The sequence below is a fragment of the Telopea speciosissima genome, chromosome 5, assembly GCF_018873765.1.
Source record: "Telopea speciosissima isolate NSW1024214 ecotype Mountain lineage chromosome 5, Tspe_v1, whole genome shotgun sequence".
NCBI classification, from domain to species: domain Eukaryota; kingdom Viridiplantae; phylum Streptophyta; class Magnoliopsida; order Proteales; family Proteaceae; genus Telopea; species Telopea speciosissima.
In genome coordinates, this window is record NC_057920.1 from 27001172 (window position 1) to 27017083 (window position 15912).

Consider the following 15912-nt stretch of genomic DNA (forward strand, 5'->3'; position numbering starts at 1 on the left):
AGAGAAATTTGATTCCACTCAGACATGAATTGCATTTTCCATGTATGATCCAACCATTCATTGCTACCTAGGATATCTTCATGCATAGGATTGACATGATCATGTGGTACCATAGGGATGTAACATACGTGGATGGTAAGATGGTTAATAAGAAATGTTCTAGAATAAATTTACGGCACAAAGCATTTCATCTTCATGGCCTTTTTATACACCAATAGGTAATTATAGGCATCATTTGGGCGCCTAAGATATCTGACATAACGCTGAAAGTATCACTTTGTTTTTGGGTAACCATTTCAGGTACCAGTAGTGAGGAAGACAGGAGGCCTTGCAGATACAATCTTTGACATGGATGATCAATCACGTCGTGAGGTGGCCAACGGGTATTCCATTTCTTGGAACTTTTTACATTTAGTAGATAAAGAAGGTATTGATAGGAATGTGAGGGATAAAATTGACAGAAACCCTAATGATCCTCCAATTTGCTGCATGGCAATTTAGTGTTTAAGAATGCTATACTGTCATGGAACATTCTGATTATTGTTGTGACAACATGTGCCTTCAAATGATTATCTAGGTAATAATAGTGTGGATTCTAGTGCAACATTAGAACATAAATCAACTTGGGCCTTCATCAAATTCCACAATTGATTTTGTTAAAGAAGTGTTTTCCAGGGAGTCACTGATTCTTAAGCTGAAGGATAAGGTTCTTCAATTAGGAAAAAAAATTCAGTTGGATTCTGAGGATCAATTTCGTTTTGGGTAAATTACACCTGGGGTACCTAACGTTTGGAGAAACTAGGTCTGGGGTTCCTCATGTTTGATATATTATGCTTGGGATATTTTTTTTCATATTTCCAATTTTGTACATACCACCATCTCCAAAACTTCTTCCACCACCACCTCCTCTTCCTCACGGAATGGGCATGGTGTTTCGATCGAGAGAGTCAGATGCAGCTACCGTAGTACAAGGTTTCGGCGAAATTTTATGAAACCTACCAAAATATTTTGGACAGCCTGCAAGACTGAAGAAATGCAATGGTTTGATCAAAATGTCAACGTTTCGCCAAAATTTCGGTCTTTTGTTTCTTTTCGTCGATATATCGGTCAAAACTCTTCAAGACCTTTAGTATAAATAACAGACTTCGAGCTTCATCTTTTCTGCAATTAAGGTTGAAAAACCCAATTTTTGTGCTTTCTTGGTCAAATCACTATTGTATAAAGTTGGAACAAGAACTTTAGCAGAAGAGGAACACACTGGAAGCGACAATTTTTGCGTTGTTGGAAGATTCATGCAAGATTCAAAGTTGGAGGTATATCCCTTTTCCCAAAAACTAACTGTGCCAAAAAAATATGATAAATACTTGATGGTTGACATTCAATCTTTAATATGTTACAAACCGTAGCTTGATCTATGACTTCACATACGCGGATTCATCTTCTGTTTTTAAAATATTTTTCTAAATTTTTTGCGAAAAAATAATTTTCTTGCAACAAAATTATGAAAAAAATACGGTTAATACAGTTGGAACTTAAAGATAGATCGACTCTAGTAAGAGGAGAGATTTACAGCAAGAAGAAGAAGGAGAGAAGGGAAGAGGATGGGAGAATCGATTGTATGTGTTGAGTTGTTCTCAACACACATTATTTTTTTTTTTTTTCCCTCAATCACCTGGCAGCCATCTGCTATTATATCAGAGTTAGAGAGGGTGAATGCAACAGAAGTAAATTTTTTGTTACCAACAAAGAGTCCATGGGCTGACAAACAACCTTTTCATGACTATTTTTTACAGCATCTTTACATGAATACCAATGGTTATATTTGATTTGATAGCTCAACATTAGGCTGCACAATAGATTGGTGGAGTACCTCCACCTGCCAACATAAACTTGCTTCAGAGGCTCTGAGCAACCATTTCATACAAATCAAGAAGCCAGCTTCAGAGGCTCTGGGCAACCTTTTCATACAAATCACGAGGCCAGTTCCGTGTCAAATTGTTCGCCACAAAATTTGCTTTCTTAGTCCGCAAGGCGCGAAGTGATCCATCAGTATCTGTCACACTGTCCAAACAACTAAGAGCAACCTTTAGGAGATCTGGCACACAAATCTGGATATGAGGAGATAAATTCTGGAACACATCAACTGTGACATCTGGTGCTCGTGGATCTAACGGAAGGAAGGAGAGCTTCATAACCTCTTTAAAAGAATTCAAGTGATTGCCTTCCCTTGCTAGCTTATGGATAAACAAGATTGCCTCAAGCTGTCTTAACACTGTTTGTTGTTCCAAAACAAGCTCCCTTTCTTGAAGGCTGATTTCTGAAGAATACTTGTACATTTCCAGTATCTCATTGCCAGAGTGAATGAGACCAGCAGTTCGGCTGTCACCATCCAGTCTACCACGTGATAGAGCACAGATTGCTTCTGAAAGGCACTTATTAACTGTCTCCAATGCCAGTGAAAATGCCCCAACTCTCTTTTGAATTTCTATTGATTTGTCATGAAGCCCAGCTTCCTGACACTGACGTGCAGCTTCAAGCAGAAATTGTTGTTGTGCTTTCCTATCGGTCAAGAATCTTCTCAGTTCACCTTCTTCCTCAAAACCTCTTGAACCGAGTAAAAGGTAGATCCCACCATCACGTAACAACAGTTCGGTAAGGAGTTGTTTTAGCATCAAATTTCTTTGCCTTTGCTGATCAACGTTGCCTCGACCAATCCATGATAACTGTCCACCACCCACTGCTGCAGCTGCTTGCACATAATATTCCAATGCTGTTGAAATATTACCCAGACGCAAGTATGCGGATCCATACTACCTAATAATGCTAGCTACTTCTGCAAAAGCATCCATTACACCCAGCTTCTGGCCAGGCCCAACACTTTCAGAAAGGACCCCAGAGTCTGCTAGCACAGTAGAAATATGGACAGCATCAATATTGAATCCTTCATCTCCTGTATCCTTGGATAAGTATAGGATTGCTGGTAGAAATTGGATGCTCAAAAGCAATACATATGGGTACACCAAAGGGTCCTTTCCATTCTTCGTGTAATGTGATGGCTCAAATTTATTTAGGTATTGCTGCAGATCTTCCAAAGTGTAAGGTACAAAAACCTCATTCAGGACAATAGAAGAAGCTGCACCAGGACAGTCTCGTACAGCTGACAATTTGAGCCACAAAAAATCTTCTATTGTATGGAAAAGCATGGGCATGTCTCTCAGCAACCTGTCAATGTGTCTGCGAGAACCAGAAACAATAGCATAAAGTAGCAACTTTTTCTTATCATACCCAGCTCGACCCGCTCGATCTCTGATTCTCAACATTTTCTCGCACTCTTCTGAAGCAGCAGCTGCAGTCTCAGCTGACACCACACCTCCAGTAATCCATTCTGAAAGCTGAGGAGCAAATTGGTGTGAAACACGAGAAGATAGAGCAACATTTCTGGCTTCCTCATATTAGCCAGTTCGCAAGCAAAAATAGATCTGCTGCCAAGTAACACACATATTACTTCCATTACACAGTCCTCCCTAGGGAGGTAAAGAGAAATAAAACAAGAAAAGGAAAAATACAACTTGGTCATGTCTTATAACAGGACAATGATAGAACTACCCTTATACAAGATATTCTAACAACTCTAACACTCCCCCTCAAGCTGGAGAATAAATGTCATACATTCCCAGCTTGCACAATAAGGTACTAAATAGACTAGGAGTGAGACCCTTGGTGAAGATATCCGCTACTTGATCACCTGTCTTCACAAAGTGAGTACAAATGCACCCAGAATCCAGCTTCTCTTTGATGAAGTGACGATTAACCTCAATATGCTTGGTTCGATCATGTTGAACCGGATTATGGGCAATGCTTATTGCAGCTTTGTTGTCACAATAAAATCTCATTGGCCCTTCAGTTTCAAACTCAAGTCTTGAAGAAGTCTCTTCAGCCATATAATCTCACATACTCCATGAGCCACGGCCCTAAACTCAGCCTCTGCACTGGATCTAGCTACAACTGGTTGTTTCGTGCTCCTCCAGGTAACTAGATTATCACCTACAAAGGTACAGTACCCAGAAGTAGATCTCCTGTCAGAGACTGAACCAGCCCAATCAGCATCTGTGTAGTCTTCAATCTGCAAATGGTCATGCCTAGCAAATAGAAGACCTTTTCCTGGACAGGATTTCAAGTATCTAATGATGCGATACACCGCATCCAGATGTCCACTCCTGGGAGCATGCATGAACTAACTCACCACTCCAACTGCATAAGAGATGTCTGGTCGAGTCAAAGAGAGATAGATTAGTTTCCCAACTAATCTTTGGCACTTGCTTGCATCTATAAGAGAAGAACCACATTCATCACCAAGCTTATGATTCAGATCAATGGGAGAACTTGCTAGTTTGCACCTCATCATGCCTGTCTCTTTCAGAAGATCCAAGACAAATTTCCTTTGGCAGATGTTGATTTCTTTCCTTGATCTAGATACTTCAATACCCAAGAAGTATTTCAAGAGTCCAAGGTCTTTGATCTTAAATTGTGTAGCTAGATAAGACTTCAGTCTATTTATCTCAGCAACATCATTCCCAGTTACTACAATGTCATCAACATAGACAATGAGAGTTGTAACTGTACCATTACCTCTCCTAATAAACAAAGTGTGGTCAGCTTGACTCTGATAATACCCATTCTTCAGGATGGCTTGTCTAAATCTCTCAAACCAGGCCTTAGGAGACTGGTTGAGGCTATAGAGAGCTTTCTTCAAGAGACACTTTCCCTTCAGCTGAGGGACACTTAAAACCAGGTGGGGGCTGCATGTACACTTCTTCTGCTAAATCTCCATGAAGAAATGCATTGCACTGAAAGAAGAACCCTGATTGAGTTATTCTTGGCTACAGGGGCAAAAGTCTTCTGGTAGTCAATGTCATATACCTAACTATACCCTTTTGCAACCAGCCTAGCTTTGTATCTTTCCACTGTACTATCGGATCTATACTTGATTGTATAAACCCATCTGCATCTAACTAGAGTTCTCCCCCTGGGAAGATCAACTAGTGTCCAAGTATTGTTCTTCTCTAGAGCCACCATTTCCTCAAACATTGCTTGCATCCATTTTGGATCGGATAAGCCTCTGTGACATTTTTGGGAATGAAAGAAGACTCAAGGGCAGTGGAAAAGGCAATACCTGTAGGAGAAATAAAGTTATAGGAAACAAATTGGGCTATGGGGTTAGTACAGGCTCTCTTCCCCTTTCTCATAGCAATGGGAAGATCTAATTCAGAAGGAAAAGTATTACCTGACTGAGGAGGATGAGACTGAGGATATGGATCCAAAGAGGGGTTTTGGCAGGGTTTCTTATACCATGATTGCTTTCCTTTTCCCTTCAACAAGCATTCACCTTTTGTGAATACAACATCTTTGAATCTTATTCCCTTGTATTCTTTTTTTCTGCTAGCATCACCCCCACTACTAGCATCAATATCAACAACACCATCAGCATCAGCATCATCAACAACATCCACTTCTTTGTACTTTCCAATATCAAATAGGAATGGGGAAGTAGAGGAAGGCAAAGGAGATAGAAAAGGAATGACATCAGCATCCGGTTCACTGCTAATACTCTCCCCCTGAACAGGATGGTGAGGGGGAGAAAAGTAAGGGATAGACTCAAAGAAGGTAACATCTTTGGAGAGAAGTTACCTTCGGGAAGGAGGATGGTAGCACTTATACCCTTTGGTTGAATCAGAGTAGCCCAAGAAGATGCACTTGAGAGCTTTGGGATCAAGCTTGGTGCGGGCTGATTTGTTGACATGAACATAACAAACACAACCAAAGAATTTTGGGAGGCAAGGAGAAAACTGAGGATTGAGGAGAAAGAAGAGCCAGGGGGGATTTGGAGCCAAGAAGTAGAGTTGGCATCCGGTTAATAAGAAAGGCAGCGGTAAGAAGTGCATCAGACCAAAAGGTCTTAGGCACATGCATACCAAAGAGAAGACATCAGTAAAGAACTATTGGAGCCCCCTATACATGTACTCACCCCCCTTATCAGACCTAACACTTTGGATTCGAGTATCAAACTGAGTATGGATAAGTTGATAGAAATCCTTAAAAGCATCACAAACATCACTCTTTTATTTCAACAAAACAATCCAAGTAGACCTAGAATAGTCTTCCACAAACGAAACAAAGTAATGAAATCCAGATAAAGAAGTAATAGGAGAAGGTCCCCAAACATCAATATGAACAAGAGAAAAAGGTGCAGTAGATCTATTACCACGATAAGGATAAGATGTATGACAATGTTTAGCAAAAATACAAGATTCACACTGAAAAACATACGAAGAAGGAAAAGAAGTAAACAAGTGGGGTAACTATCTCCTCATAACAACAAAAAAGGGATGACCCAAACGTTGATGCTAAAGCATTACAGACTCCAAAGTACTATGGTCACTCCGACCACAAACATAAGCTGCAACAGTAGATTGATCAGGTAACTGTGGTTCAAGAAGGTAGAGTCCTCCTTTTTCAGTTCTACTACCCTCTTTGTCTCCAAATCCTGAAAAAGACAATAGGAAGGAAAGACGATGACACAACAATTTAAGGATTTGATTAGGTGACTCACTAATAATAGGTTGGTAGCAAAATCAAGAACATGAAGGACAGGCTCAAAGGAAATAGAAGGAGTAACTCTCACATTACCCTTACCAGAGACAGAAGAAAGGGAACCATCAGCAACCCTTACCTTGTCTCAGCCAGAGCTAATGGAGTAGGAATCATAATACTGTGACATACCAGTCATGTGATCAGAGGCTCCAGAGTCAATAATCCAGGTAGGTGCAGTAGAAGGAGCAGATGAGACCTGCAGAGCTGAGGCAGAAGTAGCTGACCCTCCAGAGGTAGAACCAGTAGTTGACCCTCCAAGATGAGACATCAGCCGGCAAAGGGCTGCAATATCATCCTATGAGATGGAGTCAGGAGCAGGCTAGGGTCCAGATGTCTCAGACCCAGATGTCACAGAGTGAGCCCTAGCTCCCCCTCACTTGCCTCCACGGGCACTAGATGAACCACCACGCATACCAAGGGGCTGCCCATGAAGATCCCAACACCTGTCCTTGGTGTGTCCAAGCTTTCCACAATGATCACATTTAAACCTCTCACGGTGATCTCCACAAGTTGGCCCTTGACCTTTTCCCCTACTTTTCCAGTCTCTGTGGGAACTAGAAACAAGAGCAGATCTCTCTGTTGATGGTGCAATATCCATAGTTGTTCTTCTGGTTTCCTCACTTTGCAAGTAGTTGCACACTTCATCCAGAGATGGAAAGGGAGATCTCCCTAAGATTTGCAAGCGAAGAGGCTCATATTCTGGGTTAAGACCACCAAGCAAAATAAGGATCCTTTCCTTTTCATGGCTCCTGTAGACCTTTGCCTCATCATCAGAATTGGACAGCTGGAGGTTGTTATAGTGATCATATTCCTCCCACAAACTGATTACAGTGTTATAGTAGTCAGATATACTCCTATCACTCTGTTTCATATGGATGATTTTTTGGAGGATTTGATACACTTTTGTTGCATTAACAACTCTATCAAAAACCTTAGAGACACTATCCTAGATATCTTTGGCAGTCTCCTTACTCATAAACCTCCAACCTATCTCAAATTTCATGGAGAAAATCAGCCAAGTCATAACAGTGGAGTTCTCAGTCTCCCACTTGAGATAGCCTGGATCAGTTGTAGCAGGAGCCGTGATAGACCCAGTAATGTAACCCAACTTTCCCCTATTGCGTAGGGACAACTTCACAGAACGGGACCAATCCAAGCAGTTGGTATTGTCCAATTTCACAACAGATATTTCAGTGTTGGGATTGTCAAAGGAAGCCATAGTGGGGAGGCCACGAGCCAGAAGTGGTCCACTGACCTCAGAATCAGCCCCAGACATAGTAGACATGGTACCAAAATACTCAACAAAACAGATCGGTGTCTTGCACAACTGGGGAGTAACCTCTACCCACACACAAGCAAGAAAAACAGCAAACAAAGGGAACAATACACTCCCCAAGAAGGTAAAAACTGAAGGAGAACTTAAATCAAACACCTTGAGTGCATCTCATAACCATCCAATGTGTTGGCTGCCAACAACAGGAAACAACAAGTAGCAGCCCAGCTAACAAGTAATCCGAGAGCACATCTTTGATGAAAAAGTATAACTAACACTCAAAAAAAAAACTTTTGTTTGATATCAGCAATTAATAGGGACCATCTCTCCCATTACAGCCAATACAAACTCAACAAGAAGAGAAACCAGAATCTGTCGATACCTGGGAAGCACCGATGAGTTGAGCTAAGCTCCTCAATCAGCTCCTTTCAATAACCAAGCTGTTGGGGGTCTGAAAGAAGGCCTTCAGGCGATTCAAATGCCTCAGTCCTCATCACAAATGGTGAAGAGATGAGAGAGAGATGAGCAGAATGCTCTACAGGCTGGCGGTAATGCTCTGTCCAGCTTCTAGGGCTTCAAATACACTTTGCGACCTGAGAATCTCTCTCCATTGTTGTTGAGTTGAAGGATACAGCTCCAAAGAATGTAGTATGTGTGATTTTTCACATAGTATAACCTCCAATGGAACCCTCTACCTTTCTAGGGTTCCAAGAAGAGGTGAAGAGGACAGCCAAGTCTTAGTCGACTCTCAAACCAGTAAAAGAACTGCTCTGATACCAAGTTGGAACTTAAAGATAGATCGAATCTAGTAAGAGAGAAGAGATTTACAGCAAGAAGAAGAAGAAGGAGAGAAGAGAAGAGGATGGGAGAATCAATTGTATGTGTTGAGTTGTTCTCAACACACATATTACTTCATTAATAAAGTCTTCCAAATTACACAGTCCTCATTAGGGAGGTAAAGAGAAATAGAACAAGAAAAAGAAAAATACAACTTGGTCATGTCTTATAACAGGACAATGATAGAACTACCCTTATACAAGATATTCTAACAACTCTAACAAATACTTAGTGTTTGGAGGTCAATTTTATTTAAGTTAGCCACCGCTGGCCGATCTAAAGCGCAACGGTAATGGTAAGGTTGCTCCATTGAGACCTAATGGTCGCGGGTTTGAGTCAGGAAACAGCCCCTCTGCGAAGTGGGGGCAAGGCTGCGTATGTTATGACCCTCGCCAGACCCTACAGTGGCGGGAGATTCGTGCACTGGGTACGCCCTTTTTACCGTTGGCCAATCTAAAGCCTCATGGAGTCAATTTTTTTCCTGTCTGAAAAATAGTTGTTTTAATTTCTAGATTTTAAAAAATTACTGAAAAGGAGTCTGATTTTAAAAATTATTTTTATTCAGCAGCTGCAGCGGCATCAACAACATTCTAGTGGTTTTGATCGTGCCCAGAACTTGTTTTGGTACTACGAGTCTAGGATGGGCATGGGGAAGACTCGTTGCATGTATTGTTGACTCTAATATATGTGACTCTTTGTACAAGCCATGTATGATGCATGATTTATGAAATGGTTTATAATTTGGTGTATATTCAATCCTAATACATATTTAAGTTGTTTTACTTGAATTATATGGGTTCTAGTACTAAACATTGTATGGAATAGGCCTTAGAGAATGTATACAATGTATAATACCAACCTAGGTTCCAAAGTCAAACTACCATTTGGGTGTATTTTTTGAAATCTAAGGGTTCCACTATGTTTAGAGGGACTAAAATAAACTTTCCTAGAAGTTTGAGAACTTTTTTTTTTTTTTTTTTTTTTTTTAACCCGAACTTCCCTGGGACCCGGGCCAGCCCCAAAGTTTTATTAATTCAGAAAAGAATAAAGAATACAGGGGGGGACGTTCCGCCTAACCCCAGCCCAATAAGCCAACAAGCTCATAAAACCAAAAAATCCACACCAGACAGCCCTTATAGCAAAGCCAAAAAGTGGGGCTATACTCTTAAGGATAGGCAAGCCCTCTCTATCCGCCGTAATAATACAATGAAACCCTTCCGCTGGTATGTTGTCCTGCTGAAAACTAATTGAAGACCTAGTGTCACAAGCCCACTTGGCCAAATAATCAGCAGCCCTTTTACTCTCCCGGAAGGCAAAAGCTACTGAGGCCCTCGTCTCTTCGACAAGCTCTAGAATCTCATGAAACAAGTACCACCCTTGCCACAGCCTACACCTCTTAAGGTTTACTTGTCTAACCGTGGTGGCCGAATCTGAATTTACAATCAAGTCTTTGTAAACCAGCTCCTGGCATAATCGTAGACCATCCCTTAAGGCTCTCAGTTCAGCAATAGAGTTGGTGCATCTCCCGTAAAAGTGTGAGAACGCTGCTAGGACCGCTCCAGCCGTGTCCCGAATAACACCTCCCCCCCCCCATCTCTAGGGTTGCCCCGACAGGCCCCATCCACATTAAGCTTGACGGTAGAGAAAGGGGGGCACCAATAAACAGGGGCGGGGCGAACGACCTTGGCTGGCGACGCCACAAGGTCGAAACACTGCAGAATCAGTCCGTCCCGCGTAGACCCCTGTCTTTCAATCTTAGTAGGTAATGGAAGCTCTCTCACCCAGCTTTTAATGCGTCCAATAATCGTGAGAGCAGTCCGTCTGGGTTCCCCATGCTTTCTATTGTTTCTTTCTTTCCAGATCTCCCAAACAATCAGAGCGGGTAACAGACCTGTGATAAAGTCACTGAGGAAGCGGCAGCTAGCCAACCCATGCTAAAGAGCAATCCGGCTCCTAACTTCCTGGCCGGGGAGAAGCACAACGTCAAACAAACAGGAGAAGTAACCCCACACCTTGGAGGCAGTTCCACCAGTAACCAAGCAACGATCTGTCGTCTCCCTCATGGGGTTCCCACAGCAAAAACACCTAGAAGCCAGCGGGATCCCCACCGACATAAGGGTAACCTCCGTTGGTATCTTGCCATTCAGCAGCTGCCAAGCGAAAAATGCCACCTTCACAGGTAGAGATGGGTTCCAGATCCACTTAGCATAAGGAACAGCCGGTGCTACACTCCGGATTTCGTTCCAAACTGACTTGGTCGAAAAACAGCCATCACTTACCAGGCCCCACACTAGGACATCTGTCCTGTCAGAAATGTGAAAGTTACCTACGATGATGTCATTCCTGATAGCCTCATCATCAATATGGTCCAACAAACCTTGCTTCCACGAGCCGTCCTCTTCCAGAGCATCCTTTACACGCCAGTCCACATCAACCAGAAGACCATTGTCCACTGCATCAATCAACGGACCAGCCCCAGACCAGTTGTCCAGCTAGAAGAAAACATCCCCTGTACCAATCAACCACCTAGATCTCTCCAACAGCAGCCCCCTAAAGGCCAGAGCATTCCTCCAAGATCTTGAGCTCACCCCCTGAGTCTCCGCCAGAGAAACATGAAGTCCCTTGAAGAATTTGGCTCTGAAGAACTCGCTCCAGAGAGAATGATCCGCTAGGACCCTCCACAGCCCCTTAAGCCTCAGAGATAGGCCAACGTCCTCCAGGAACCTAACACCAAGGCCCCCTTCCCCCAGCTAACCCAATGCTTACGCTTTCCCCAAGCTGTGCTTCCCCAAAGAAAATCAGCAAAGATGCCATATAACCTCCGCAGAACAGCTCTGGGGGATCCAACGTGGCAAGGACATGGATGGGAATGGAGGATAGAACATGCTTCAGGAGAGTGACCTGTCCCCCAACTGATAGAAGTCTCCCCTTCCACCCATGGTACAAAATTTCGCAAAATATTGCCAAATAAATTTCGGTAATTTCAACACTACCGAGACGAGATGGGCTTCCGAAATGAAAAAAGTTCAAATTTCGTCGAAATTTTGGTATATTTCGTAGAAATAGTGTCCTGAGCAGTATATTTAGGTACATTTCGGTATATTTCGGTAAATTTCATAGAAATACTGTGTGTATTGAGTATTGAACTATTGACTATTATGAAGTTTATGAGTTATGACTTATGCACTTATGACTTTATGAGTTTAAACTTTAAAGTTTAAACTAAAGGCTACATTTGACTTTATTTTTGTTTCATTATTTTGTTTAAATTTCTTATTATGTCTTTTAGTACTTAAACAATATGTATTTAGCTATTTTATACAACAAGGTCCAACCGTATACAGTCAATCAAGGGTGTAAACCCAAAACACCACTTTGAGTTCATTTTTTTGCAATATGAAGGTTTAAATGTGTTTATTTAGCTTAAATAAGGGTGTCCCTGAAGTATCAGGCCTAGATATGGCCAAATACCCACCGAGATGGACTCCCGAAATATTGCAGAAAAAATACAATATTTCGGCGAAATTTCGCCAAATTTCGGATATCTCAGTAGGCCCGAGATACCGATATATCGCGAGATATAGTACTATGCTTCCACCCTGCTACCTTGCTGTAAACTTATCCACCAAACCATCAAAGAAATTGATTTTAAGCCTTCCGCAGTGTAGAGGGGCGCCCAAATAGGTGATTGGCAAGGCTTTCTGAGTGAAGCCAGTGACCACCCCGCAGTGTAGAGGGGCACCCAAAGTAGCTCTTCTGCTTGTTGACCAGCTGTCTAGAAAAACCTTCATACCTGTTAAGAAAACCCATGATCTGTCTTAACGAACTCTTCAGCCCCCTGTAGAAAATAATGGTGTCGTCTGCAAACAAACTATGAGATATCCCTGGGCACCCTCTCGGGAGCCTGAAATAGGAGGCGTGCCCCTCAACAAACAACTCCTTGATCCCCCTGCTAAGCACCTCCTCTGCCAAAATAAACAGCGTTGGTGACAATGGGTCTCCCTGTCACACCCCCCTGGTAGACTTGAAGAAGCCCGATTGCCTTCCTGCCAGCACAATAGAGAACCAACAGTTCTCGACCGTCTTCTTGATCAGGTTGATCCAATCCCTGCAGAAGCCAAATTTAGAGAGGACCCTCCACAGGAAGTCCCACTCCAGTTGGTCATAGGCCTTAGCCATATCCAATTTTAAAATCACATTCCCACCCCTCGCCTTCCTGTTCAGCTCATGAGTCACCTCTTACACAAAAGAAATGTTGTCATGGATGCACCGCCCCTGAACAAAAGCACCCTGCTCTTCCGCCACCAGAGCTGGCAGCAGCCCTGCAAGCCTAGATGTCATGATCTTCGCAATGACCTTATAGGAGAAATTGCACAGGTTAATAGGCCTCAAGTCCGCCATTACCTCCGGGTTGTCTTTCTTTGGAATCAGGACCAAGTTGGCGGCGGTAAAGCTTCTGGGAAGAGTACCACCTGCAAAAAACTCCTGGACAGCAGCCCACACATCATGCCCCACCACAGCCCAACAGGCCGTAAAGAAATGCCCCGAGAAGCCATCCGGGCCTGGCACACTGTCACAGGACAAGGCAAAGACCGCACTCCTAACTTCCTCCAGGGAGGTGGCAGCTAACAGAGAAGTATTATCAACCTCCGTCACCACCGTAGGGATCACCAAAAGAAGCCCCTCGTCCACCACACAACCCTGCGAGGTAAAGATGTCTGAAAAGTGTCGAACCGCTTCCTCCTGTACCCCCTCCATATCAGAGATCCATTCCCCATTGGCCCCTCTGATGCGTTGCACACCTGCAACCCTCCTCCTTACATTGACCGTGGAGTAGAAGAACTTTGTGTTACGGTCCCCCTCCTTAAGCCAAGTAACTTTGGATTTTTGCCTCCAGAAAATCTCCTCCTGCAACAGCACTTCCTGTAGGTTATCCCTAGCCGCCCCCAGGGCCACCCGGGAGTCATCATCAGCCCGCATATCCAACTCAGATTCAGCCCTACTAACCGCGTCCTCAGCATCCCTAACCCGTTGATGTATGTTGCCGAACACCTCCTTATTCCACCTGCGAAGAGCAATGCGAAGCCCTTTAAGCTTCAAAGCTTAATTTAAGAACTTAATTTGGTCATTTGGCCCTCGAAAACCATCAAAGCTTGAAAAAAAAATGGACAGGTTTTGACCAAAATTTCCTCAAAACCAAAACCTAATTCCTTGGAAGCTACTACCACCACCACTTCCAAGGAGAAGAGAACCGTCGGGCCTCCCATCTCTCCCCCGTTGGTTGATTGCCTTCCACACCCCCTCCCCCATTCTCTCTCTCTCTAATACACGTACACCTATGGATCCACATCAGAAGTTTGGGGCTAATGATAGTGAGAAATTTTCTGATAAGTATCGGTATAGGCGGCTTGTGGCAAAACCTATTTATCTTACTATAATTAGACCAAATATTTCTTTTGCAGTTGGAGTTATCAGTCAATTTATGTAGATGCCCAAACGGGCTCATTGGGAGGTCTCACTTGCAAAAATTTATGTTATCTTAAGGTGCTCCAAGAAAGGGTCCTATATATGGATCTAATAAAAATGTTGATTGGGCTGGTGCTTAGGGTGATAAGAGATCTTGTTATACCCCAAACCACCCCTTAGGAGGTTTGAGCGGGCGACCCGGATATCCCATGATATCCAGGAATCCTCCAGGATCCAGAAGCAGTACTTACATGTCACAAACCACCAATAGGGGTAGATATATAATGAAAGTATATCAGAGGGCAACGGAAGGTAAAAACTACCCATAGATGGATAATATTAATTACAATAAAATCCCAAGTACCTATGTTATACCATATACATATCCATTTATGCTCAAAGTACAATATCCAAATAAATACATATCCAACAGAAGGAAGCTCATATAATCACAAAATCTTCACAAGACCGCAGAGCATGGAAGGTCAACATTTCCATCAACAGCTTCATCATCCATTGGCAAACCAGTACCTGCAAAATCACCTAAAAGAGAAATATACAAGAGTGTGAGCTCCACCGAGCTCATGAATGAAATGTAAACCATACATGCACATGCAAGCACAACCATAAGCCTATATGAATGATATTCATTGTTATTATTAAGCCACCTAATAGACAAAACTAAGGCAGGTATAGTGCTACTACAATCCCCAATACATGTATCCCTGGTGTGGGCCTCTAACCCCTTCCCGCGATACACCCATTGAGTTGTCGGAGAAAACCAATCGGCTCCAGCATCCCTTCCCAAGGTCAGTCCGACCGGCCCTCTAGGTTACCACTATGCTACCACCAGCCCTATTAACTTATGGGCCAAGAGGCATCACTTGTCCTAGTGACCCGATGAGCCAACTGATCGAGCAATGCCCTTCAGGACATTGGCCTCACACTTTTGTGGTATCCAACACCTAAACCCCTGTTGGCAAGGGTTCGTAGCACGGGTGATGATTACCTAGCCATATGCATTCTACATGACATAGTATGAGTCGGGTGGTGCCCCGCATCCCATTCTACGGGCCACTACTAGCCTCATTTCCAAGCCGACTACGGCATCTAGACTAGCAGTTTTAATGATATCGTATGAGTCGGGTGGTGTCAATCGCATCCCATTCTACAGGCTACCACCGGCCTCGTTTCTATTTAGGCTAACAATTGATATGCAAGCATTTTGTCAACAGTTCTCAACATAATTCCAATAAGAACATGAGAATATAAATATAAAGATAGAAAAGTAAATTGTTATTGTTATCATAACTCATTAGTTATGCTACACCTACACGTATGGTGTAATTCCACTCACCTTGACTATGCTCTGCTGGTTCCAAAGACTGTCGGTCCGCAAAGGTGCTCGGATAAGTGCCACCGGGCAAACAATCAAAGCCTAGGTAAATAAATTAGAAATATCACATTAATATACACCAAATTATCCTAGGAGATTAGAGCTGACCTTGGTCCAACTTCTAGACCAAGCAGGACACAGAACTGCCATGACAACAACAGTGGTTGATTGGCACTGGTCTATCCAATGGACCAGTAGGCTGCTGTGGCCAAAAGTCAAAAGCGGTTTATGGTTTTAGACCCAAAAGAGTGCCCAAGTACTGTTTTAAGTAACTACAGGGGTTAGGGTC

At 43.0% G+C, this 15912-nt stretch overlaps 1 protein-coding gene across 3 annotated transcripts in view; it reads left to right on the forward strand.

Moving 5' to 3' along the window:
• LOC122662560 (probable starch synthase 4, chloroplastic/amyloplastic) overlaps window positions 1–15912 on the forward strand; it is a 171061-nt gene that overhangs the window by 134616 nt on the left and 20533 nt on the right. For all 3 annotated transcript variants that reach the window (XM_043858224.1, XM_043858223.1, XM_043858225.1), the window contains one exon: window positions 301–383. In XM_043858224.1, coding sequence (XP_043714159.1) covers window positions 301–383 — 83 coding nt within the window. The remainder of the gene's footprint in view (window positions 1–300; window positions 384–15912) is intronic.